The sequence below is a fragment of the Giraffa tippelskirchi genome, chromosome 1 (genome assembly GCF_054371585.1).
Source record: "Giraffa tippelskirchi isolate mGirTip1 chromosome 1, T2T-mGirTip1v1.2.pri, whole genome shotgun sequence".
Classification (NCBI taxonomy): Eukaryota; Metazoa; Chordata; class Mammalia; order Artiodactyla; family Giraffidae; genus Giraffa; species Giraffa tippelskirchi.
Window position 1 is genome coordinate 22564282 of NC_137275.1, and position 27441 is coordinate 22591722.

At 37.3% G+C, this 27441-nt stretch overlaps 1 protein-coding gene across 4 annotated transcripts in view; it reads right to left on the bottom strand.

The window, feature by feature from the left end:
- The window catches only part of BMP2K (BMP2 inducible kinase), a 116322-nt gene that overhangs the window by 55525 nt on the left and 33356 nt on the right, over positions 1–27441 (bottom strand). For all 4 annotated transcript variants that reach the window (XM_081583973.1, XM_081583962.1, XM_081583995.1 and 1 more), the window contains exons 2-5: positions 12806–12924; positions 9873–9978; positions 4435–4577; positions 1425–1546 (exon numbers count right to left, since the gene is read on the bottom strand). In XM_081583973.1, coding sequence (XP_081440099.1) covers positions 1425–1546; positions 4435–4577; positions 9873–9978; positions 12806–12924 — 490 coding nt within the window. The remainder of the gene's footprint in view (positions 1–1424; positions 1547–4434; positions 4578–9872; positions 9979–12805; positions 12925–27441) is intronic.

A 27441-nucleotide genomic window follows, 5' to 3' on the forward strand; every position in this document is an offset into this window, starting at 1 on the left:
CATCAACAACAGCGTCCAATATGTTGTACGCCCTGTTAACTGAATAAACAATTAGACCATTAATTTCTGCGAGCCACTAAGTACAAGAACCCATGAGCTTATTATGTTCATCACTAGTGTACAATTCTGCTAAACTTTAGCTATACTTCAGATCTTAACAGCAAAAAATTAAACTTCCAGCAAGCCAAAGATGCTTGAGCAGAATTCTGTAACAGTCATTATATATCACAACCCAATATTAAAATTATATGTATATACATATACCCACAAGAAGCCAATTCAATAATTCATTGTTCTGGTGTTCTTCAGGATGTTTATAAGTTTACTAAAGAGTTTGTTTTTATGGAATCTAACATAACCATCACAGGCTGTTCCTGAGTAGAAAATACGCAAGTCTAGAAAACCATAGTTTTATACAAATGGACCAGAGTAAGATCAGCTCTATTTGAGTCTATTTCAAAATACATGTCACAGTTCAAACAAAAGCTCATAGGTAGCCTTAAACAACTGAGAATCTGTGAGGAAGTGAAGAAAAGTAACTCAGAAAAAGGGAGCTACTTAGAAATTCCTATTCTGACAGATCTTTCTGCATTCTGCATCATTAAGATGATCAAAGATTTACAAACAGTACTATTTTCTAAAACTAGAAAACAGAAAAGCCAGGGAAAAGTCCTTACAATACTCTAGCAACCATGGAAAATACAAGGTTAAGAAAACATAAGGCGGGAGGGAGGTTCTGGAAGGGGAACAGATGTACACCCATAGCGGATTCATGTCAATGTGTGGCAAAACCAATACAATACTGTAAAGTAAAAAAATAAATTAAAAAAAAGAAAATAATGGGGGAAAGTGCTCAAATATCTGGTAAGGGACTTGCATACAAAATATAGAAAGAATGATTACAATTCAATAATAAAGGACAATCCAATTTAAAAAAAGAAAACATAAGGCAGGTATGATTTATATTTCTACCAAAGAGTTCTCCAAAACAGTATTATAAAGTAACAAGTTTTCCACATAGTTTTCAATGCAATAATATCAACTTAATAGTAAATACGAGGTCAAAGTTTAAATATTTTTCCTAACAAGCACAAATCTTCACTCAGTATCAATAAACACAAAGATGTTTAATTGAACTCAATAATAACTTCAAACTCCCTTTAATGATTCCACTAATTACTACAGCTTATTTAACAAATTTGTTAAATTTGATGAATTTGTTTACAATGTAGATGAAAATTTTTCTTCCATGGTTAAGATGTATTTCCTATTGAACTAGATGAGACATAAACTAATCAATTATATCGCACAGAAATATCTTAAAGAGATCTATTAATGGAATACCTAAAGTTTAAACTAGCAGAGCTGGTCACAGACTCAAGTTAACTAAAATTCGCATGAGACAAAACAAAATTAACACTTACTTTTTAATTTCTTCTTCTACTGTATTAACTCCATCTTTTTGAGGATTAAGAAATTTATTTGTGGCACTGCCAAAGTCACAAAGTACATAGTTTCCACCATCATTCAACAAAATATTTTCTACCTTCAGAAAAGAAAATCAATAATTAGTAATCTTTTCAAAGTGAAAATTGTCTTTTTACAACAATGTTTTTACACAATAAACACCAAAGGACTTGTTTTATACACACACACCCTACACACACACAAACACAAGTACACATAGAGAGAAGGTACCTCAAACTGTGAGAAAGGACAAACGGTTCAGAACAAAACTACATGTTACTTTATCTACTGCTTCTCTCACTAAGAACAGAGGAGCTTCTTCCATCCCAGGATGAGCTTTTCAAGAGCCAAGTAACCCTTTTTGTTGTAACATGTTGAGTCACCAAGTTGTATCCGACTATTTGTGACCCTATGGACTGTAGCCTGCCAGGCTCCGCTGTTCATGGGATTTCCCAGGCAAGACTATTGGAGTGGGTTGCCATTTCCTTCTCCTGGGGATCTTTCCAACTCAGGGATCGAACCCGTGTCTCCTGCATTAGCAGGTGGATTCTTTACCAGTGAGCCACCTGGGAAGCCCTCAACTAACCATAAGTCCTCTCTATAACTGATTCTATAAAAGAGAACAGCTAGTAGCAGTGAGTCTATACCCTACCTCCATTTTCCTCCTTTTCTGACACTTCAGTTTTTCTACAGAAAAAACAAAAACTATTCCAATTCTACCTCTGATTAAACTCCTAATTCCATTTTTATCTAAAACATTACACTGAAAAACACAGATCTAACTTTGTGTCTTAACTTAGAGATCAGAATTGTAATAACTTAAATAAAGTTATTTGCACAGTTTCTAACACAGGCGAGTGTGGGTCACAGCCCAACACAGGCGAGTGTGGGTCACAGCCCAACCGTGCTACTTATTATCGCATGTACCCTGGACAATTTGCTTAACCACTCTGTGGTTCAGTTTCCTTACCTATAAACTGGTGAAAATGACATCTGTTACATGAGATCGTTGTAAAAACTGTAAAAGCTGAACGTATTAAAACATGTAAAAAGCTTAGAACATAACTGAAATAAGGTAAGCATTCAATAAATGACACTATTATTATTAACTTTTTTACAGTATTTTTATTTTTATGATATAGCCTTGAATGAGTAATTAAATTTCTCTCCACTCTACCAAAATACTCAAATTAGTTTCTTTATAATTTTTCTTCTATATTTTAGTTTACTTTTAAACATACTTGTACAAAATAAAGATTTATACAAGAAATCTACTTAAAAAAATCTACTTAAGCAGGTTTGAATAAATTTCCACATGTAAAAAGAACTAACTCTATTCAATATGGTCTATATAAAAGTATGCAATTCAATGTCTTTACTTTAAAACCAAGGAAGACTTGGCTGAAAACATCAACTTTACATTAAAAAAGTTAATGAGCTAAAATAGCACAAAAACATCTGACCAAATTATTAGGGAAAATGTAAAAAAGCTGCATATCCAGAAGAACTGAAATGAAAGATGCTACACTGATTATCCAAATTAAGAGACAGAGATGTGGAGTCAAACACTGTAATCTTACCTTAGCTTGTATTCTTTAGCATAAATCTCCCTAAAAGATGCTTTCATGGTTAACAACCTATATTCTGAGTAACATCTTCTATTATCTTGTATCTTAAGAGCATTTTATTATCACTTTTCAAAGTTGTATGTGCTGAGTACTCAGTCGCTTCAGTCGTGTCTGACTTTTTGCGACCCTACGGACTGTAGCCTGCCAGGCTCCTCTGTCCATGGGGATTCTCCAGGCAAGAATACTGGAGTGGATTGCCATTCCCTTCTGCATGGATCTTCCCAACCCAGGGATCAAACCCGCCTCTCTTATGTCTCCTGCATTGGCAGGCAGGTTCTTTACCACTAGCGCCACCTGGGAAGCCCAATAATAAGTCAGAATTGGGATCCATTCATTCAGTAAATATTTACTGAGACTCAGCTATGTGCCAGGCACTGTACTAAATGCTTGGATACATCATAACAAAAGAGAGAAATCCCTGCTCACAGAGAGCTTACCTTCCAATGGAAGAGGACAGAAAATAAAACAATAGTCTTAATACATAAGCAAATTACACAGTATCTGAGAAACTGACAAATGATAATAAACGGTAGAACAAGTAGAAAATGAAAGGTTGTGTTGTAATTATAAATAAGGTGGTACAAGCATAGGACTCTGAGAAAGTGAATCTGAGTGAACTTGAAGTGGGGGAAAGGTTTACCTTGGGATATCTGGGCATAGAACATTTCAGGAAAAGGAATTTTTGTAATGTGTTTGCAAGTATCAAAGAAGACACCTATGTTTCTAAAGAATGTAGTGATAGCTCAAGCAATATAATTCCAGGAATGTTAAATCCCCTTTGGGCACTTTTTCCAGTGTAACAGGTGGGTACCATATACAAAAGGTCAGATTCCATGAATATGAAAGACAAAGTGACCTTAAAGTGACAATCACCACCAAATTATAAGAAATTATCTAAAACTGTAGTAAATTATAAATAAGTAAAGAGATCCATTTACAGTGAGCTCCAATATCTCTGGAAAATTCCTAGATGCTTAAAATGAATTATAGGAAACAAGAGGAGTGTTGGAAGGACAGTGTGGAGAAACATCCAACCTGCGTCAGTGACGTTCATATTCTTGTTCCTATGAAACCTTTTAAAGAAGCCTGTTCAGTACAACAGAAGCAGAGTAGGGAGCACAAAATCCACATTACAACCATGCGAGAAACTGTCAGGGTCATGGAAAGCAGAGTTTCAATTCTATAGTCAGTCTTTACACGGCCTCAGGAAACGTAGCAGAGAATGGAGAGACCAATCTCAGTGCTGGGAACAAGAACTGCTTCAGATGAAGACAGTCCAAGGACATTTTAACTCCAAAGTTTAAATGGTAGTAATCCATAAGGAGTCTAAAGTTCATACCTTGAGATCCCGATGAATTATCGGAGTCTTACACTGATGCAACCTTGCAACAGCTTCACAGGTATCACAGAATATCTGTAACACTTCTGCTTCTGTAAAGCCAGTCTGCAGCTTCTTATTCATCTGATTCACTACCTGCCCAGCTAACCAAAAAAAGTAATTATGATGACATTTTTAATAAACGAAGACTACCAAAGACAAAGAAATTAAGAAATGACTTTATAATCTCAGGTAATGGGAAACTGGCTTTTTCATCCTTTTCCTGTAAGGATGCTTATTATACACCATATTCCATTGATTCAATGACATACTTTTTTTTTCATTTTACATCTTTGAAATGAGAACATCTGATGTTCTCATTTCAAATAACTGATGTTCTGCTAATACCATTGGCCATATTTTAACATTTTAACAATTCCAAAATCAAGATGTACCTTGTAACTGATGGCATCATAAATTTGAAGCAACAGTTATTCAACTATGCTAATTTTGGGGGTAAACAGTAGTGAACAAAAATAAAGTCTCTATTATCACAAAATTTATACCTAAAGGTAGAGATAAATTACTAAACAATCACACACACAAGTATTTATCAAAGTTACATACAACAAGGATAATATGAGAAAAACACAAATTTAAATTGGTAAAGGATGGGAAGAAGAGACTGGCAGAGAAGGCCTGTCTAAGGAAGTGATTATTTATGTTTAAACTGAAGGTTAATTAGAAATTAACCTGGCAGAGATTTGGGAGAACACCCTAGTGACAGCAAGTGACATGTAAAAAGGCCTCTAGTTTGGGAAAGAGTTTGATGATTTTGAACAACTTAAAGAGAACCAATGTGAGTATGATCTAGAAAGCATCAAGAAGAGAGTAAAATAAGATGATACTGACAAGGGAGAGAGAAACTTTAGATTTTATCTTGAGAATCAAGGAGACTTCCTGATCTGATTTTGAAAAGATCTCCTTGACTGGGGGATGGAGGAATCACAAGAGAGAAAAAGAGATGTATAAGGGACTAATGTTCTAAACCAGGTTAAGAGATAACTCACCAGGGCAGAGTAACTTACCACAATCAAACAGGCACACCAACAAGCCCTGAGAGAGTTATAAGTATTGAGTGGACTAAAATAACTGATAGCATAATGGTGACAATTCTTATACTAAGAGGAAGTTTACTACCATATTCTCAGAAAACAAATACATGATTCATTCAGAAAACATTCTAACCTAAATAAAGCTTGGAAATTTAAAAAGGCAAGCTTGTGTTTAAGTTTGAAACTTTCCTTTAACAAGTTCGAATAAATGAATGTCTGTTATTTTGTAATGTGTAAGAAGGTGCATGGAACAACACCTGGTTCCAAATTGGGAAAGGAGTAGGTCAAGGCTGTATATCATCATCCTGCTTATTCAACTTCTATGAAGAGTACATCATGTGAAATGCTGGGCTGGATGAAGCACAAGCTGGAATCAAGATTGCCGGGAGAAATATCAATAACCTCAGATATGCAGATGACACCACCCTTATGGCAGGAAGCGAAGGAGAACTAAAGAGCCTCTTGAAGAAAGTGAAAGAGGAGTGAAAAAGGTGGCTTAAAACTCAACATTCAAAAAATTAAGATCATGGCATCCGATCCCATCACTTCATGGCAAATAGATGGGGAAAAAATGCAACGGTAACAGACTTTATTTTGGGGGGCTCCAAAAATCACTGCAGATGGTGACTGCAGCCATGAAATTAAAAAACACTTCCTCCTTGGAAGAAAAGCTATGACAAACCTAGACAGCATATTAAAAAGCAGGGCCATTATTTTGCCAACAAAGGTCCCTCTAGTCAAAGCTATGGTTTCACCAGTAGTCATGTATAGATGTGACAGTTGGACTATAAAGAAAGCTGAGTGCCAAAGAATTGATGCTTTCAAGCTGTGTGTTAGAGAAGACTCTTGAGAGTCCCTTGGACTGGAAGGAGATCAAATCCTAAAGGAAATCCGTCCTGACTGTTCATTGGAAGGACTGATGCTGAAGCTGAAACTCCAATACTTTGGCCACCTGGTGCAAAGAACTGACTCACTGGAAAAGACCCTGATGCTGGGAAACTGAAGGCCGTGGGTGAAGGGGACGACACAGGATGAGATGGCTGGATGGCATCACAGACTCAATGGACCTGAGTCTGAGCAAGCTCTGGGAGTTGGTGATGGACAGGGAAGCCTGGCGTGCTGCAGTCCATGGGGTCACAAAGAGTCGGACACGACTGAAAGACTAAACTGAAGAAGGTGCATACACACTTGTTCCTTCTATTATTACTGTCTAAACAGCATTCTCATATGTTTTCTGAAATAGCTAGTTTTTCCTTAGAACTTTAAAGTAGAGGAAAAAAACATTAATTTTGCCCATGAATCCTCAATTTTCAGAAAACTCAGGTCTATTTGGTTATAATTTGTTCAAAGTATCTCATATAAGACTGAGGCACCTGACTATGCAGCAATTTTCTCCATATTTTGTCTGTCAGATGTCCTGACTCATTTTATGCAAAAATTAAACAGTAAAAGAAGTGGTTTATCGGTGTTTATTCATATTATTCAAGCTTCTTTGATGGCTCAGATGGGAAAAAAATCTGCCTGCAATGCAGGAGACCTGAGTTTGATCCCTGAGTCAGGAAGATCCCCTGGAGAAGAGAATGGCTACAGACTCCAGTATTCTTGCCTGGAAGAATTCCACGAACAGAAGAGCCTGGTTGGCTACCATCTATGGGGTCACAGAGTCAGACGTGACTGAGCAACTCACACACACACACACACACTCTTGAGAGTCCCTTGGACTGCAAGGAAATCAAACCAGTCAATCCTAAAGGAAATCAATCCTGAATACTCATTGGAAGGATTGATGCTGATGCTCCAATACTTTGGCCACCTGATATGAACAGTCAACTCACTGGAAAAGACCCTGATGCTGGGAAAGATTGAGGGCAAGAGGAGAAGAGGGCAGCAGAGGATGAGATGGTTAGACAGCATCACCGATTCAATGGACATGAATGTGAGCAAATTCCAGGAGATAGTGAAGGACAGGGATACCAGGCATGCTGCAGTTCATGGGGTCGCAGAGTCGGACACAACTTAGTGACTGAACAACAACATTCACATTATTCAGCTATCATTTCACAGCTAAAGAAATCACAGTCTTGAATTCATTCTACCTCTTGCAAACTTTCAATGTTTTAATGAGTAGAATAAATTTTAAACAAACAGTTAGTCAATATTTTTTCCCTCTAGAGATCTTTGGGTTAAAAGCCTTGAATCACAAAATCTAAGTTCCCAGAAAAAGCTAAAAGCTCTATCTGAGCCGCACTTCAAATGTAGAAACAAATGAAATTTAATTATTCAAAACCAAAGTCTTCTAAATAGACAGGGTATTAAAAAGCAGAGACATTACTTTGCCCATAAAGGTCAAACAGTCAAGGCTATGGTTTCTCCAGTAGTCATGTACGGAAGTGAGAGCTAGACAATAAAAAAGGCTGAGCCCAAAGAACTGATGCCTTTGAACTCTGGTGCCGGAGAAGACTCTTGAGAGTCCCTTGGACAGCAAGGGGATCAAACCCGTCAATCAATCCTAAAGGAAATCAGCCCTGAATATTCATAGGAAGGACTGATGCTGAAGCTGACGCTCCAATACTTTGGCCACCTGATGTGAAGAGCTGACTCGTTGGAAAAGACCCTGATGCTGGGAAAGATTGAAGGCAGGAAGAGAAGGGGATGACAGAGAATGAGATGGTTGGATGATATCACCAACTCAACAGACATGAGTTTGAGCAAACTCTGTGAGACGGTGAAGGACAGGAAAGCCTGGTGTGCTGCAGTCTATGGGACCGCAAAATGTCAGACATAACTGAGCGACAACGAGACATTAAAGTAAAATTATTCTAATTATTCATTCTATTCTAATGAAAAATTTAAAAATCATATCCAAAAAAAAAAAGTCATATCCAAAAAGCAAATATTGCTGAAGAGTAAGTAAAGTAAGATGTGGGTAGCTTCCAAATCTTTACATATTTTACAAACAGATATCATCTCCTAAACAAAAACTTCTATACTCTGCCTGATTTCATGATTAAAATTTAAAAAGTCACCATTTTTCTAGCCTCAACAATCTTCATATCTCTGAGATTGCACTCATTACCATTTAATTTAAAATGCCATACAGTGCAACCTACCATCTTACTTAAATGCTAATATGAATTTATTTTTTACAAGATAATTAAATTTCATCTGCCACAGACTGTACCACTGGCCCCCAAATACTCACTTCCTAAAAACTTGAGCTCATTTGGTTCCCCTTTAAAATGTCTTCTGAATGACAATTTTAATTAAACTCATTCAGGATTATGATTATGTTCAACTCAATTATTTTTAAAAAGTTATCAATAGTCAAGGGCTATTAGTCAATTCTAATCAAGCTAAGAATTAGCACCTTAAATGCTAGAATTCAGAAAAATAAGGAAAATCAGTATTGTCTCCTTCAAGGGATCACAATGTTTTATAGTAGAGAAGATAAAAATAAGGAAGAACAATCACAAAAATATCTAATTGTTTATATTATATGTGTAAATAAGTTACAAACATATCACAATAGATATTATAATACTGATTCACTTCATTTTCCTCTGTCCTTCCCTTCTTACAAGACTGGAGTAAAACAAGACTAAATTTTTTCAATTACCATCACCATCCTTCTCCTCCTCCAAACTTCAGGAACTGACCAGAGTTCTTGGTACGATAGTTAACAATCATAACCCAAACTGCCAGTTACAGTCTGCGGGGGGGGGGCGGGGGGGCAGAAGGCAAGTTTGCGGGAAACTGACTAGTTGACCCCTTCACACATGTTCAAGTTTAAAATTTAAAAAAAAAAAGTCAAGACTTTGATTATAATTCTTAAGCATACTCTACAATAAATATTTCTTTGAAAATACCACATTAAATCCAAATAAAAAGTGGTTTTCTATCTTCTGATGTTCACAAAAGACCACATAAATTTATAAGAATTATAGATCAAAATGCATCCTTTAAATTTATTATATTCAATATGCTCAAGGATAACATAGTAGCCTTCTGGGAAAATCCTATAATACTAATATGGACACAGCACGTTCTTCTTGGTTAGACTATAAAAGAAATGTACAGGGATCAGGAAATGTGATTGCTTAGATTTCCTATTTTAAACCCAAAGGCATTTTTCTAATTGTCCATTTACATGTGCTCATATCACCAATGCAACAATATTATAAATTATTTTTCAACAGCCTTCCTTAATTAGACAAATAATTAAAGCTGAGGTGCAATGAGTGTCCAGAATTAGATAACAGTTGCCAAGGGAGAAACCAAGACACCTAATAACCCATTTTATGAGCAAATTCTTTTGGCACAAAACAAATGCAGAGAAATACTTACCTCGACAATATTCCATTAAGATAAGCACTTCCCATACATTATCACTAATTGAATTTACAGCACAGTCCAAATAACCCACGATATTTTTGTGACCAGATAGCTCTTTCTGCAAAAAATAAACAAATTTTTAAAAACTGGAAAACATGTATTTTAAACATCTATTGTTAATGATTTGAAGTTTAATATATTTAAAGAATTTCAAAAACTAAGATTTAAGTATGGAATCTGACATGTTTAAAAAAATTTCTACAGTTTCAATGGAAAGTTTAGTTACACGAGTGTCATTTTCTAACAGACAGAAAGTTAATGAATACTCATTTCTAAATTCAATGGAGAAGAAAGACATCACTTTTGTTCATTCAAAACAATACTCTTCAAAAGTGAATACACAAGATAGCACTTTGGGATTCAAGAATAAAATACCAGATTTTATATGGTATTTTAAATTTGTATTTTATTTTAAAATATGAATTGTTAGTTCATAAACTAACAACTATACTCTCATTTGTCTGTTTTCTCTGCAACAGACTGGAATTTATATCCACCCAGTTAAAAGAATTTATGAATGTATGTACTTTCAACTAAATAACCTAAAAAATAAACAAGTAGCTGAATAGGATTCCTATAAAGAAACTATAGATTAAATATAGCACTAGCATAACGAGTACAAGGAAATAAGAAGAAAATGGGAAATCTGACACCTTGCTCCTAATATAAAACAATCATCAATATACAATAAGGTTAAAAATAATAATGATCCAAATTCATTTTGTCTTTAAATTTAAAAACTCGTATCAAGAATACTGTTTAAAATAAGTTACATCCACTATCATTAAAGAAAAAAATCTAGTTTTAACTATGCAATATAATTTGAGATGTTAACTAATGGCAGTTGAACACGTGAATAATTCACAAATTAACATAAATAATGGAGGATTAGTCATTAAAAAACAGTTGGAAGACAACTGCTCATCTCACCAAACTATCTTCTTTCAAAGCATAAGATCTGAATGTTAACTGAGATTGATGATGACTATGTTTTATATATCTCAAACTTAAACAAATTCTATTGAAGGAACTATTACAATATAATAGTAGCGTATCTGGGCTCAAGTTAGAAAACAGTCTAAGGTTTCCTATTATCTCAGAGTAAATCTTTTCCCCCTTTGACTAACTGTCTTACCTGAAAAAAAAGCAAGTCTCAAAGTCTCATCAACTCTAGTCTAGCTGAGGGATAGGGACAATAAAAGCAGAATTCAGGTAAGTCATATTGTATAAATGTGCCTGTCTTAAAACAAAAGGATCAAACCACATGTGTTTTGATAAAGATGTTGATATAAAATGAGAAAATCTCCCTCTTGGCAGCTGGAGAGGACTGACAATAACAAGCGTTTACAAGGAAGTGAAAAAACTAGAACCCTCCTACACTGCTAGTGTGAATATAAAATGGCTCAACTGCTATGGAGAATAGTTTAATGGTTTCTTAAAAAGTTAAACATGGAATTATCGTATGACTCTGCAATTCTACTCTTAGATCTATAGCAAACGAACTGAAAATAAATACTCAAATACATATACATACATATAAATAGCAACACTTACTCACAATAGCCAAAAAGCACAAACAGCCCCAATGACCATCACAATGGTTTTTTAAAAGTCCATCAATAGATGAAGAAACAAATTTTGATATATATGCATAGCATATATTATGGAATATTACTTAGCCATAAAAAGGAATCAAGTGCTGATAAGTGCTACAATGTGGATGAATCTTCAAAATATACTAAGTGAAAAGAAGCCAGACACAAAAGGTCACATACTGCATGATTTCATGGATATAAAATATCCAGAAGACACAAATCCACAGAGACATAACATAGACTGGGTGGTTGCCAGGCCCTGAACAAGAGTGGGATGGGGAGTAACCGCTTCATGGGCAGGCGTTTCCTTCTGGAGGGATGCAATGCTTTAGAACAAGAGGGGCAGTCTGTACGAAACACTGTCAATGCATTCCATACCACTGAACTGTTCACTTTAAAATGTGAATTATAAAATGTATACTGTGTGAATTTTGCCACAATAAAACAAAAACATTAAATACATATATTAGCACTTGATAAAGAATGGATGAGGAGGAGGAACAGGAAGAGAACAGGAGAGAGAAGCAGAAGGAGGGGGAACAAGGGTAAGAAACGACCCAGAGCATTGACAACACGCAACTCTAGACAAAAGGGAAACTTTTCTTCTGTAGTTTTCTTGAACTGGTTAGTCTAGTTAACTGAATTACTGAATGGCCTTTAATGGCCTAATGAACTATTTTTCACTTTTTCTAATATTTAAGAAGACATTTTTTCCTTACTGAAGCATACCTTACCATAGAACCTGAGTACACACCTACACAAAAAACCAATTCTACGGCATGATTTTTAAAATGAAAAGCAAAACTAACTTCTGCCTATGAATATAAACACATACTTTTATTAAATACCCATGGGGATGGGAATTTATCCAAATTCAGGATAAGGGCTTCTTTCTGGATGAGGATAACAGTATAAAGATGACACTGGAGAGGAATACACAGAAGGCTTCAACTGTATCTCTAAGCTTTCAATTCTTAAGTTGAGTAGGGGGGTGGAGTGGTATTCGCTAGTCCTCTCAATTTTCCTATTCTCAGAATATTCCATAATTAAAATGTACTTTAAATAGAAAAAAAGAAAGCAGAGAAGCCTGCCTGTTGAACTACTATAAGCAAGGGAGGAGAGGTAGGAGTTGGCTGTATTTAGCCCTAACTGTGGCTTTAAAGAGTACACTTCTAAGGTTTTCAAGATGTGCGTAAGCCAATAAGCAGCTTGCCTGAAAGCTGGTTAATGTTATGCTGCAAGACTGAAAGAAAATACAAGTTTTTCAAATGGAATTACTCCTTCACTTACCATAATTGTAATTTCCCTTTTACAAATGTTGAGGTCTGTCGTGTTATTGACATACATTCGCTTCAATGCGTAACGGTGTCCACCATGAGTCCGCACCAGGAAAACAGTGGAGAAGCCACCTAGGAGAACAAGTACCAATTAAATATAAAGAATTTGAAACTACTGCTAAAATTATGTAACATCACTGAGGAGCTTAATCTCAGAGGGAAACAAAGTGACTGTACACAGACAAAAATAAGGACAGTAAGCAACTAATATACTAAATTACAGCCAAAACACTGGCTTCCTATACCAACCACAAACTAGCACAACATAGGATAATATGCTTCTCAGGTTACATGCCTCTCTTTTAAAGGTTAAAATAGTAAAATAGTATCTGAATGGGAATATTTCTTATATGGGATATGGAAAATATTATCACTATATCACTATATCTGGCATATACTACAGATCGTCCACCCATCAGTCTCCCCCTCTCCATGATGACAAACCACCGATATGATCGGATACAAAACACCAACAGGCTCAGATGGGTGGGTCCCTCATCCAGATCTAGGGGGTGAACTGACATTGTATTAACACGATAACGAGAACCTCATTTCCTCTCGTCAGCAACTGATTTAGGATTGACTATGCTAAGGCTAGGAGAAGGCAATGGCACCCCACTCCAGTACTCTTGCCTGGAAAATCCCATGGATGGAGGAGCCTGGTAGGCTACAGTCCACGGGGTCACTAAGAGTCGGACGACTGAGCGACTTCACTTTCACTTTTCCCTTTTATGCACTGGAGAAGGAAATGGCAACCCACTCCAGTATTCTTGCCTGGAGAATCCCAGGGACAGCGGAGCCTGGTGGGCTGCCGTCTATGGGGTCGCACAGAGTCGGACACGACTGAAGCGACTTAGCAGTAGCAGCATGCTAAGGCTATGGTTTTTCCAGTAGTCATGTATGGATGTGAGTTGGACGGTGGAGAAAGCTGAGCGCCGCAGAATTGATGCTTTTGAACTGTGGTGTTGGAGAAGACTCTTGAGAGTCCCTTGGACTGCAAGGAGATCCAACCAGTCCATCCTAAAGGAGATCAGTCCTAGGTGTTCACTGGAAGGACTGATGTTGAAGCTGAAACTCCAGTACTTTGGCCACCTCATGCGAAGAGTCGACTCATTGGAAAAGACCCTAATGCTGGGAAGGATTGGGGGCAGGAAAAGGGGACGACAGAGGATGAGATGGCTGGAAGGCATCACCAACTCGAGGGACACGGGTTTAGGTAGACTCCGGGAGTTGGTGATGGACTGGGAGGCCTGGCGTGCTGCGATTCATGGGGTTGCAAAGAGTCGGACACATCTGAGCAACTGAACTGAACTGATGCTAATGGGACATATAGGAAAGTCTGCTGAGGGTTGCAGGAAAGATTTTCCATCCAGGGAAGGGGGGAGGAGAGAGTTTTATGAAGAAGGCCTTGCTCTTCCTTCCAGCTTTTGGATTTTGTTGTGTAAGAACAAATGTTTAGACCTAAGGCAACCATATGATGGAAAAAAGAATCAGAGAGAAAATGACCCAGAATACTAACATAGTTAGGCTACTGAATTAGACAAGCCTTTGCGATCACTCATGCTAGATGACAAATGTCCTCATTATTTACGCCACAGTCTGTTCACTGCACCTGAGAAAGCATCATATCTGAAATATACAGGTATTCTAAAGAACAATTACTCCTGTTACATTTAAACAAAGATTTCCACCTTAAGTTTTTAAAACTCATTTTGGCATAGGATATTTTACGTCACTTTCATCAATTTGATAGTCCTTCTAAAACAACACTTCCCTTGTGGCTCAGCTGATAAAGGACCCGCCTGTAATGCAGGAGACCCGGGTTCGATCCCTGGGTTGAGAAGACCCCCTGGAGAAGGAAATGGTTACCCACTCCAGTATTCTGGCCTGGTGAATTGCCATGGACAGAGGACAAGTAATTAATGTGTTTAGAACATAACTGCTAAGTCATTTTTGAATTAACTAAGTGCTCTGGGTGGGGGCGGGGGGTATTTTTTAGTGCTTTGTTAAATCTAACATACACTAATTTATTTGACATAACCTGATTACAAGTAAAAAAATTTTCCAATCACTACCAAGAGGTCAATTCATCAGACATAATTTGCTAAGTATGTCTCTCAGCTCCTACTCAGTATTTTCTTTCCAAAGAACTGAAAATCCAACTTTGAAAAAGTGACATAAAATTAGATACCATTATCTGTTTCTGATAACTGAGATCCTCAACTCATTTTCTTGCCCAACACATTGATGGACTCGACTCATTCCCCAAGTGGCAGAGATTGTCAATGGAATTGGGAGAAAGGCATCAAAATGGGGGAAAGGCATCAATGGAATTGGGAGAAAGGCATCAAAGGCATCAAAAAATTGGAAGAAAGGCATTAAAGGCATCAAAGTTTATGAAAAATAGGATAGTCACATGGTGTCAGAGCATCAAAAGGAAAATCATTTCTTTTCACAGAAGAAATTTGGGGGTCACTAACATTGGCATTAATATTGACATTATATGCTTCCTGATGTGATGGAAAATGAATTAAACAGCATCACCTGTGAAGTATCTTTAACCTAATAAACCTTAAAGGCCTAAATTCTACTTTACAGCTAATAGGGGCTAAAAGAATACGGAAAACAACACAAAGTGACACTCCGAGTCTGAGATACTGACTCTGCTTAGTTGTCTTGTACAGTATTCCATACGTGGAGTACAAAATGGAGTAGAATCACATTACAATCAAATGTAATACATAGTTCTTGATTAATTATCAGTTTTAGAAGAAACTATAAAACATGATTTTTGTTGGTCAACTATTTGAAAGTTGTTGTTGCTGTTACTGTTCAGTCGCTAAGACGCTTACTCCTTGGAAGGAAAGTTATGACCAACCTAAACAGCATATTGAAAAGCAGAGACATTACTTTATCAACAAAGGTCTGTCTAGTCAAGGCTATGGTTTTTCCAATGGTCATGTATGGATATGAGAATTGGACTATAAAGAAAGCTTAGCACCGAAGAATTGATGCTTTTGAACTGGTGTTGGAGAAGACTCTTGAGAGTCCCTTGGACTACAAGGAGATCCAGCCAGTCCATCCTAAAGGAGATCAGTCCTAGGTGTTCATTGGAAGGACTGATACTGAAGCTGAAACTCCAGTACTTTGGCCACCTGATGCAAAGAGCTGACTCATTTGAAAAGACCCTGGACCCTGATGCTGGGAAAGATTGAGGGCAGGAGGAAAAGGGGACAACAGAGGATGAGATAGTTGGATGGCATCATCAACTAAACGGACATGGGTTTGGGTGGACTCCAGGGGTTGGTGATGGACAGGGAGGCCTGGCATGCTGCGGTTCATGGGGTTGCAGAGTCGGACATGCTGAGCGACTGAACTGAACTGAACTGTGTCTAATTCATTTGCTACCCCATGGACTGTAGCCTGTCAGACTCCTCTGCCCATGGGATCTTCTAGGCAAGAATACTGGAGTGGGTTGCCATTCCCTTCTCCGGGGAATCTTCCTGACCCAAGGACTGAATTCATGTCTCCTGCATTGGCAGGCAGGTTCTTTACCACTGAGCGACCAGGGAAGCCCATTTGAAAGTAAGGTCATTCTCTTCATTAGTAGGTAATGGGTACACCCAAGTCTTTCTGTGAAGGCGGCCTCTTTACTTGTTCTGGAGCTTCACCCTAAGGGGCGATCTTCAGGTTTGATCCGTATTTGGTGGCCTACAAAGGAACACAGGCTTTGGATGCCATCTTGGCATTCTCCCTCTGCCCTGCTCTAGCTCACTGGTATCACCCAGAGAAGAGCTTATACCCTCATCTGGAGTTCCAGTTTCTGATGCTGCTGCTCAGGGGAGACCTCCAGATCACCTGGTTCTGGTGGCCAGCAGAGCTAATACTTTTCATCTCATAAGGCTGTACATATCTGCATACTTTTAAAAGCTGGTGTCTGAAGATTTGACTTCCAGGAAACCTGCATCCAGGTGCTGAGATTCTGCCCTTTGGGACAATGACAAGTCATAGCACATCCACAACTACTGGGAGGTATTAAAAATGTAACAGGCAAAGTGGGCCAAAGAACTAAACAGACACTTCTCCAAAGAAGACATACAGATGGCTAACAAACACATGAAAAGATGCTCAACATCACTCATTATCAGAGAAATGCAAATCAAAACCACAATGAGGTACCATTTCACGCCCGTCAGAATGGCTGCTATCCAAAAGACTACAAGCAATAAATGCTGGAGAGGGTGTGGAGAAAAGGGAACCCTCTTACACTGTTGGTGGGAATGCAAACTAGTACAGCCACTATGGAGAACAGTGTGGAGATTCCTCAAAAAACTGGAAACAGAACTGTCATATGGCAGTCCCACTGCTGGGCATACACACTGAGGAAACCAGAATTGAAAGAGACATGTGTACCCCAACGTTCATCACAGCACTGTTTATAATAGCCAGGACATGGAAGCAGCCTAGATGCCCATCAGCAGAAGAATGGATAAGGAAGCTGTGGTACATATACACAATGGAATATTACTCAGCCATTAAAAAGAATACATTTGAATCAGTTCTAATGAGGTGGATGAAACTGGAGCCTATTATACAGAGTGAAGTAAGCCAGAAAGAAAAACACCAATACAGTATACTAACACACATATATGGTATTTAGTTAATCGGTAAAGATAACCCTGTATGCGAGACATCAAAAGAGACACAGATAAATAGAACAGTATTATGGACTCTATGGGAGAGGGCGAGAGCAGGATGATATGGGAGAATGGCATTGAAGCATGTAAATTATCATATGTGAAACGAATCACCAGTCCAGGTTCAAAGCATGATACAGGGTGCTCGGGGCTGGTGCACCGGGATGACCTGGAGGGATGGGATGGGGAGGGAGGTGGGAGGGGGGTTCTGGAAGGGGAAAACATGTACACCCATGGTGGATTCATGTCAATGTATGGCAAAACAAATACAATATTGTAAAGTTTAAAAATAGATAAACTAATTTAAAATTTAAAAAAAGAAAAAAATAAAATAAAATAAAAATGTAACAGGCTATCTGGACAAGGACAAAAGCTGAGGCAGGATTGAATCACAAAGTTCATCTCTTACACAGGGCCACTCCTTCCAAACTGACTGGCTGTTCATCTATGGTATAGAAACCAACACAGAGAGACAAGCAAAATGAAGAAATAGAGGAATGTGTTCCAAATAAAAGAACAAGATAAAACCTCAGGAAAACAAAAACCCTTAATGAAAGAGAGATAAGTAACTTATCTGATAAAGAGTAATAATCATAAAGATGCTCACCAAATTGAATAGATGAACTGTAAGAACTTCAACAGAGATTTTAAAAATATAAGAAAATACCAAACAGAAGTCACAGACCTGAAGGATACAATAACTGAATTGAAAAATACACTAGAGGGGTTCAACAGCAGACTGGATCAAGTAGAACAAATAGTTCAGTCAACTCTTAAGACAAGGCAGTGGAACTCAACCAATCACAGGAGCAAAAAGAAAAAAGAATGGAAAACAGTGGAGATAGTTTAAGGGGTATGTGGAACAACATCAAATGGACTAAAATTCACAACACAGGGCTCCCAGAAGGAAAAAAGAGATAGAAAGGAGCAGAAATCTTACTTGAAGAGATAATAGCTGAATTTTCCTTAACCTAAGGGAAAAAATAGACATGCAGATCCAGGAAGCCCAGAGTTCCAAATAAAAGGAACCCAAAGATACCCACATCAAGACACATTATAATTAAAATGTCAAAAGTTAAAGACAAGGAGAGAACATTACAAGCATCAAGAGAAAAACAACCTGTTGTTGTACAAGAGAACCTCCAATAAGACTATAGGCAGATTTTTCAGGAGAAACTTTGCAAGCCAAAGGGAGTGGCATGATATATTCAAAGTGCTGAAAGAAAAGAAAATTCTAACCAATAGTACTCTACCTGGCAAAGTCATCACTTGGAAGTGAGAGAGATAAAGAGTTTTCCAGACAAGCAAAACCTAACTACTTATTACCACTAAATCGATCTTAGAAGAAATTTGCTAAACAGACTTCTTTCAGCTGAAAAGAAAGGCTACTAATTAGTAACAAGAACACATAAATGAACAAGTCTCACTGGAAATCTAAATACATAGTAAAGGTAAAGGTTTAATCATTTATAAACTAGTATAATGGTTAAAAAAAAAGTAGTAAAAACAACTATGATTACAATAATTAGTTAAGTGATACACAAGATAAAAAGATGTAAAATGTGGCATCAATAATATCAAATGTGGAGGGGAGGGAGCAATAATGTTGAGCTTCGCAATGGGATTAAACTTCAGTGTTTTCAATTTAAAATAGACTACTGCAGATATAAGTTGTCATATGTAAGACTTGGTAACCACAAAGCAAAGAGCCTATATAGGCATACCTTGGAGATATTGCACGTTCAGTTCCAGACCACTGTAACAAAGCATACTTCAATAAAACTAGTCATACAAATTTTTTGGATTCCCATTATATAAAAAGCTATGTTTACTAAACTATAGTTTATTAATAGTACAGTAGCATTATGTCTTTTAAAAATGTGCACACTAAATAAAAAAATACTTCATTGAAAAAATATACTAACTACCATCTCAGCCTTCAGGGAGTCTTACTAATAACAGCAAATATCACTGATCACAAATCACCAAGGAAAATATAATAATGATGAAAAGTTTAAAATATTGAAAGAATTACCAAAATGTGACACAGAGACACAAAGTGAGCAAATCCTATTAGAAAAAATGGTCCTGACGGACTTGCTCAATGCAAAGTTGCTACCAACCTTCCATTTGTTAAAAAAAAAAACAAAAAAAAAGCAGCATCTGGGAAGTGCAATAAAGCACAATAAAACAAGGTATGTCTGTAGTAAATACAGACAGAAAACATACAGAGAAATATAAGAACACCATTAAAGAAAATCATCAAACCATAAAATCATCAAAGAAGAAAACGAGAGAAGACCGGCACAAAGAACAAAAAACATGTAAAAAAAAATTAGTGAAATGGCAGTAAGCACCTACTTAACTGAAATGTAAATGAACTAAATTCTCTAACCAAAGACACAGAGTGGCTTGAATAAATTTTTTAAAAGACCAACGTATATGCTCTCTACCAAAGGCTCACATTAGATGTAAGGACACCCAGAATCAAAGTGAAGGGATTAAAAAAATATTCTATGCAAATGGAAACCAAAAGAAAGCTGGAGTAGCTACACTTACATTAGACAAAACAAACTTTAAAACAAAGACTGTAATAACAGACAATGAAGGGTGCTACATGATAAAGGGGTCAATCCAACAAGAAGATATAACATTTGTAAATATTTCTGCACCCAAAATAGGAGAGCCTAAATATATAAAGCAAATATTAAGAGACTTAAAAGGAGAAATAGACAGTAACAAAATAATATTAGATGACTCATAGCTCAGTTGATAAAGAATCTGCCTGCAAGGCAGGAGACCCCGGTTCAATTCCTGGGTTGGGAAGATCCCCTGAAAAAGGGAAAGGCTACCCACTCCAGTATTCTGGCCTGGAGAATTCCATGGACTGTATAGTTCATGGGGTCACAAAGAGTCAGACACAACTGAGGGATTTTCACCTCACTTTAAAAGTGAAAAGTTGAAAGCTCTTCCACTAAGATCTGGAATAAGACAAGGATGTCCACTCTCTCCACTCCTATTCAACAGAAAACTGTCACTATTCACAGATGATATGATATTATATATATTAAAAAAAAAAAAAAAAACCCTAATAGAGACTTCATTTAAAAAGCTGTTAGAATAAATGAACTCAGTAAAGTTGCAGGATACAAAATCAATTCACAAAAATATGCTGCATTTCTACGCACTAATAATAAATTACCACAAGAAAGAAGGGAACAACCCCATTCACAACTGCATAAAAAAGAATAAAATACCTAGAAAAAAATTTAGCCAAGAAAGTGTAATATCTATATCTTGAAAACTACAAGACATTAATGAAAGTAACTGAAGAAGGCTCAAATAGATGGAAGATACTTCATACTCATGGACTGGAAGAATTAATACAGTTTAAAGGTCCATACTATTCAAAGCAATCTACAGATTCAATGCAATCTCTATCAATTCCAGTGGCATTTTTCACAAAAATAGGACCAAAAATTCTGAAATTTGTATGGAATCTAAAAGTTCCCCATGGAGCCAAAGCAATCTCAAGAAAGAAGAGCAAAGCTGGAAGCATCAGACTCCTTAATTCCAAACTATATTACAAAGGCATGGTAATTAAAACAGTATGTTATTGGAATAAAGACAAATTAAGCAATGGAACAGAATAGAGAGCCCAGATTAATTAAATAAACCCAGACATGCATGGTCAATTAATTTGTGACAAAAGAAACAAGAATATACAATGGGAAAAAGTCTCTTCAATAAATGGTGTTGGGAAAACTGAACAGTCACATGTGAAAGAATGAAACTGGACCATTATCTTACACCATACACAATAATTAACTCAAAATGGATTAAAGACTTGAACGTAAGACCTGAAACCATAAAACTCCTAGAAGAAAACACAGGCAGTAACCTCCTTGACGTAGGTTTTGACAATGGTTTTTTTGAACCTGAGATCAAAAACAAAGGCAACAAAAGCAAAACTAAACAAGGGGGCTATATGAAACTAAAAAGTCCTCACAGCAAAGGAAACTATCAAATGAAAAGGCAACATACTGAACAGGAGAAAATATTTGCAAATCATGTGATAGAAGCTAATGTCCAAAATACATAAAGAATTTGTACAATTCAATAGTTTAAAAAAAATCTGATTTTAAAATAGGCAGAAGATTTGAATAAACATTTTTCTAATGAAGACAGACAGATGGTCAACACGTACATGAAAAGATGCTTCACATTATTAATCACAAGGGAAATGCAAATCAAAACCACGAGATATCACCTCACACTTGTTAGTACATCTATTATCAAAAAGACTAGAAATAAAAAATACTGGAAAGAATGCAGATAAAAGGGAACCCTTGTGCACTGTTGGTATGAATAAAAACTGGGGGCAGTCACTATGGAAAACAGTATGGAGGTCCCTCAAATGATTAAAAATAGAACTACGGTATAATCCAGCAATTCCACTTCTGGTTATTTATTGGCAGTAAATAAAAACAGTAATTTGAAAAGATACAGATGGACACAACTTAGTGACTAAACCACCACACCACATGTACTCCCATGTTCACTGTAGCATTATTCACAACAGCCAAGATATGGAAACAGCTTGGCCACTGATGGATGAATAGATTTAAAAACTGTGTCACACACACAAACACAGAGGAATAGTACTCATCCATGAAAAAGAAGGAAATCTTGCCATCTGTAACATGGAGGAACCTCAAGGGTATTATGCTGAGTGAAATAAGTCAGATGGGGAAATTCAAATACCATATGATCTCTCTTACATGTAGACTCTAAAAATACTTTTTAAATAAATATAAAAAAACTAAGCTCACAGACAGAATAAACTGGTAGTTGCCAGAGGTGAAGGGTGGAGGATTGGAAGAACCAGGTGAACTGCTTTGTTCCATTTTTTTAGTTTAAAAAAACTGAAATTTTTTTAATGAGGAGGGTAGGGTTATCCTAGATTTTAAATGAGATTATAATCAAATACATTATCCTCGATTAAACTCTATTCTGAAAGAAACCATGAAACGTGCTTTAGGCTAGCAGTGAATTACTTGGAAGTGAATTGTGAATTCATGTCATTTTATTCTTAGTATTTAAACACATATACATTCTTAAAATGCATAATTATCCTATATACCTTTGTTCCACCTAAGAAAATGAACAATAATTCTTCTAATGCACAGTCCTGACTCAAAATTATCCACGTTTTTAAAAAATGTATAAAGAATGGAATGGTAAAATGTTATCAGTAGTTGAATCTAGATGATTTTCACATGGTTATTCACAGTACTACTCCTTCAAACTTTCTGTACATTTTGAAATCTTTCATAATGAACTTGGAAGAAAAAGAACAAGAGACTCAGGATGTTTTTCTCCAAGTAATTCCTCTCTCCCTTGCCATCCAACAACCCCACCACCACCACTGAGAATTATTATTTTACAAGAATAACAATGCTGCTGCTGATTAGCCAGACTCACAACTTCCCCAAAGGCACCATAAGTCTCTTGCCACAGAAAATGTTTATGGTATCTTAGATACCTACGGTTCCAATACCCTGATACACACAAGCACTTCATGTTTATGAAAGACTGGGCTTTAGTAGTGTTTACTTCTATCAAGTTTGTTTCCCTGGGGAATGAAGACAGATGAGAGGAATGGATAAAATTACACGTGGTCTTTTTCTGTATTGTGTGTATCATCAGACACCATGCTAGTCAACAAGATAGAAAAAAATACTAAGCTGTCAGCAACTTCTGGTTTCAACCACTGCCAAAAAAAACAATGTCATTTGAAAACTATCTTCAAGTTAAGTGGAACAGGCACTTATTTGGCTGTAGGATGTGAGCCAATGACCACTGGCCTGTGATACATCAGACTTTCGTTACTCTAGGTTACATCAAGGACTCCAGAAGTTTTATTTTTAAAAGTGAAAATATCTCTAAAAAGAATTACTAGCTTAAAAGAATTCATGCTAAAGTTATCGTATCCGTTTGTGCTATCTGGTACAAGGTAATGAAAGCATAAGTCAGTTACATTGGCTAGAGAAAAAAGGAGGGGGGAGTTGGAAAGAGAAAAAAGCAAGAGCACTAGATTCACACAGCCTTAACTACACAGAAAGCATTGCTAAGTTCACTACCTTATTTAGTTCTCGTAACGTTATGAAGCAATTTAACTTATGCCCATTCTGCAGTTGAGGAATAAACTAAACACTGAGAAAGAAGGTAAGCAGCTAGTGCAATTACACAACACTGATAAGATGAAGCCAGAGGGGTTTTTTCTCATAAATCTCACGTTGTGATGTTTTTATACCCACACCTGTCTTTGTTACTCCAGAATAAAGGTCTATGTAGGATCTGGGAATAACATTACAATTTAGGAGGAATGAGAAAAACGGGGTTACTGAGAGGCAACTGTGTCTTCCCCACCAATACCCAGAGTTTTCTTCTTGATATACCTTACTTAACAAGCAGTATTTCTTACATAGAAGAGGCTTGTAGGTCAAAACCAGGTTTGCTTTGGACTGCACAGTCTCAGAAGGTTGGTTTATTTCAGATGACAATCTTGATTTTTCTGTTTTTCTTGAAAAACGTGGAAATGAGGAAAGAGAGGGTTTTTATTCCTATATGATGTCAGTCAGTTGCCACACCTTTATACAGGGCATGTGCTCTGCAGCTCATCACAGTTCCCTCTTCTCGAAGTTTCGATGAGGTACTAGCCCACCTTGGTCTTTTACATCAGGCACCTGGTTTGTGTAGGCATCTTAATTTGCAACCCCTTCAACATGAACTTTTAAAAATTTACCCATCACAGTAATTACACCTATTATACTTAGTGCCTCTCCCTTCAACTGGGTCATAAGCTCTATAAGGAAGAAACTACATACAACTCACTTATCCCAGTATCATCAATGCCTACCACCTTGCCTGGCACTCAAATATTGACTGACTGAATGACTTAACATTAATAAACTGGTTCTGCTGGAAATAGTTTAACCGACAAATTACAATTACTACATTGATCTTCTGTGAATAGAAAGCAATTAACCACTGATTCATCCTTTTCCCTTGGTGTTGACTGGACTTTTAATATACACTGCAAATTAAGAAAACAGAATTTCACTTCTTTACCATGTAAATCATTCATTCATTGGACAATATATATTAATTGCTCACAAGGTGCCAAGTACTGTTTTACGTGCTAGAAACAAAACTATAAGTAATTCAGAAAAATCCCTGTACCCTTTGTGAGCTTATGTCCTAGAGAGGTTGAAACAAGACATACAAGTAAAATATATGCCATATAAAAGATGACGACACATTCTGAAGGGAAAAAATTAAAGTGGAGATGGATGGTAGACTGTGAAACTGTGTTGGGCGGAGGGAGGGATGAGGTTGAAATGCTTAATCTAGATGCTAGATGCCTAGAGAAGGCCTGGCGTGACTTTGAATAAAGATGGGAAGTGAGGGAATGAGCCACAGAGCTAACAGGGCAAGTTCATTCCAGGTAGATAAAAGAAGGTGTGCAAAAGCCCTAAGGAAGAAGCCTACTGATATGTTTGAAAAATAGCAAAGGGACCAGAAAGCCTGGAGCAGAATGAACAAAGGGCAGCGTAACAGAAAAAGAGGTCAAAGAGTTAAAAGAGAGCCAGATCACACAGGCTCTTGGCATCCAGTCCCATCACTTCGTGTCAAACAGATGGGGAAAAGTGGAAAAGGTGACCGATTTTCTTTTCTTGGACTCCAAAATCACCGTGGATGGTGACTGCAGTTATGAAATTCAAAGACACTTGCTCCTTGGAAGAAAAGCTATGACAAACCTAGATAGCATATTAAAAAGCAGAGACATCACTTTGCTGACAAAGGTCCATATAGTCAAAGCGATAGTTTTCCAGCAGCCATGTACGAATCTGAGAGCTGGACCATCCAGAATGTTGAGCACCGAAAACATTGATGCTTTTGAACCATGGTGTTGAAGAAGACTCTTGAGAGTCCCTAGCACAGCAAGGAGATCAAACTAATCAATCCTAGAGGAAATCACTGAACACTGAATATTCACTGGAAGGACTGATGCTGAAGCTGAAGCTCTAACATTTTGGCCACCTGATACGAAGAGCCAACTCACTGGAAAAGACTCTGATGCTGGGAAAGACTGAAGGCAAGGACTGGGGAGACAAAGGATAAGACGGTTGGATGGCATCACTGAATCAATGGACATGATTCTGAGCAAACTCCGGGAGATGGTGAAGGAGGAGGGAAGCCTGGTGTGCTGCAGTTCATGGGGTCGCAAAGAGTCGAACACAACTCAGAAACTGAGCAAAAACAACAACAAAGGGACCAGAAATTCTGCAGCAGAATGAACAAGGCAAGTGTAACAAAAAAGAGGCCAAAGGGTCAAAAGGGAGCCAGATCACACAGGCTCTTGGGTATGGATGAGGGTAAAGACTTTGCCTTTTGCTCAAAGTAAAATGGGAAGCCACTGAGCAGGAGTGACATAACTGGATTTGTATTTCAATATGACCACTCCAGCTATCGTGTGGAAAACAGTGAAGACAGGCAACACTGGAGGAAAGGAAGCCAGTTGGTAGGCTACTACACTAATTCTGTTGAAAGATAACAGTGGTTTTGACCAGGGCAGTGGGACTATTGAGAAACAAACAAACAAAAATCTAGATACAATTTTAAGATAGAGCTGACAGGATTTCTTGACAACCCTGGATGTGAGAAAAATAGGAGCTAAAAATGACTTCAAGGTTTTTGGACTGAGAAGTTGGAAGGATGAAGTCACTGCTGAGATAGAGAAGACTGCTGGAAAACAATTTAACACGCATCTCTCACATTTCTGCCTATTTGCAGGCAGAGGCACTGGCTGTCTCTGCTCTGGACGCTCTTTTCAAGATTGCCTACGTAATGAACAGCCTTAGAAGACAAGAACCTCTGTATCCCCTTTGGAGCAAAGGAAAGGTTTGTTTACTGCCCAGCATGATAATGATAACACCTGGCCCCCAACTCTCCTGGAGCAAATATAATAACCATTATAAAAACATCTGGTTCCCTAAACTCGGTGTTCCTCTCCTGTAAAACTGAGTTGGCCAAAAAGTTCATTCAGGTTTTGAACCACTGCCAACTCAATTTAATACCACTATATGCACAGGCATCACCTGGCCCTTTCACATTGCCCTCTGGGAACTGAGGCTCTAGAAAGTGGAGCAAACCCTGGTATTCTGGATACAGCTACTGCAGTAACAAACTCCTTTCTCTCGTGTCATCTGCCAGAATCTATGAAACTATAGCAGGCTAACTCAACTTGTTGTTTAGTCACTAAGTCATGTCCAACTCTTTGCAACCCCATAGATTGTAGCCTACCAGGCTCTGTCCATGAGATTTCCCAGGCAAGAATACTGGAGTGGGTTGCCATTTCCTTCTCCAGGGGATCTTCCCAACCCAGGGATTGAACCTGCATCTCCTGCATTGGGAGGTTGAGTTCTTTACCACTGAGCCACCAGGCAAGTTCCAACTTATAAGTAAGGTAAATCTCAAAATCTTAACAGTTCTTAACAGACAACAAGGAAGGTTTGTGGTAGAGTAAGTTCTCAGTCTGGGACATGTTAAGTTAGAGATGCCTTTTGGACATTCAGTTGGGATGTAGAATTGGCAATTAGATTTCCAAGTATAAACTCCAGAGAAGCGATCAAAGGGAAAGAGATATATTTAAGAGCTATCCTTATTTATATCTTAGTTTTTAATCAATCTATCATTAGCTATAGTCAAGAGGATACTTGTGTTCCTGCATCCTAAAAATATTTCCCACACACAAAAAAAGGATTATTAAAAAGTAAAGCTTCATTAAACTTGTCATCAAGGATGCTCTAAAATCAATAATCTTTTA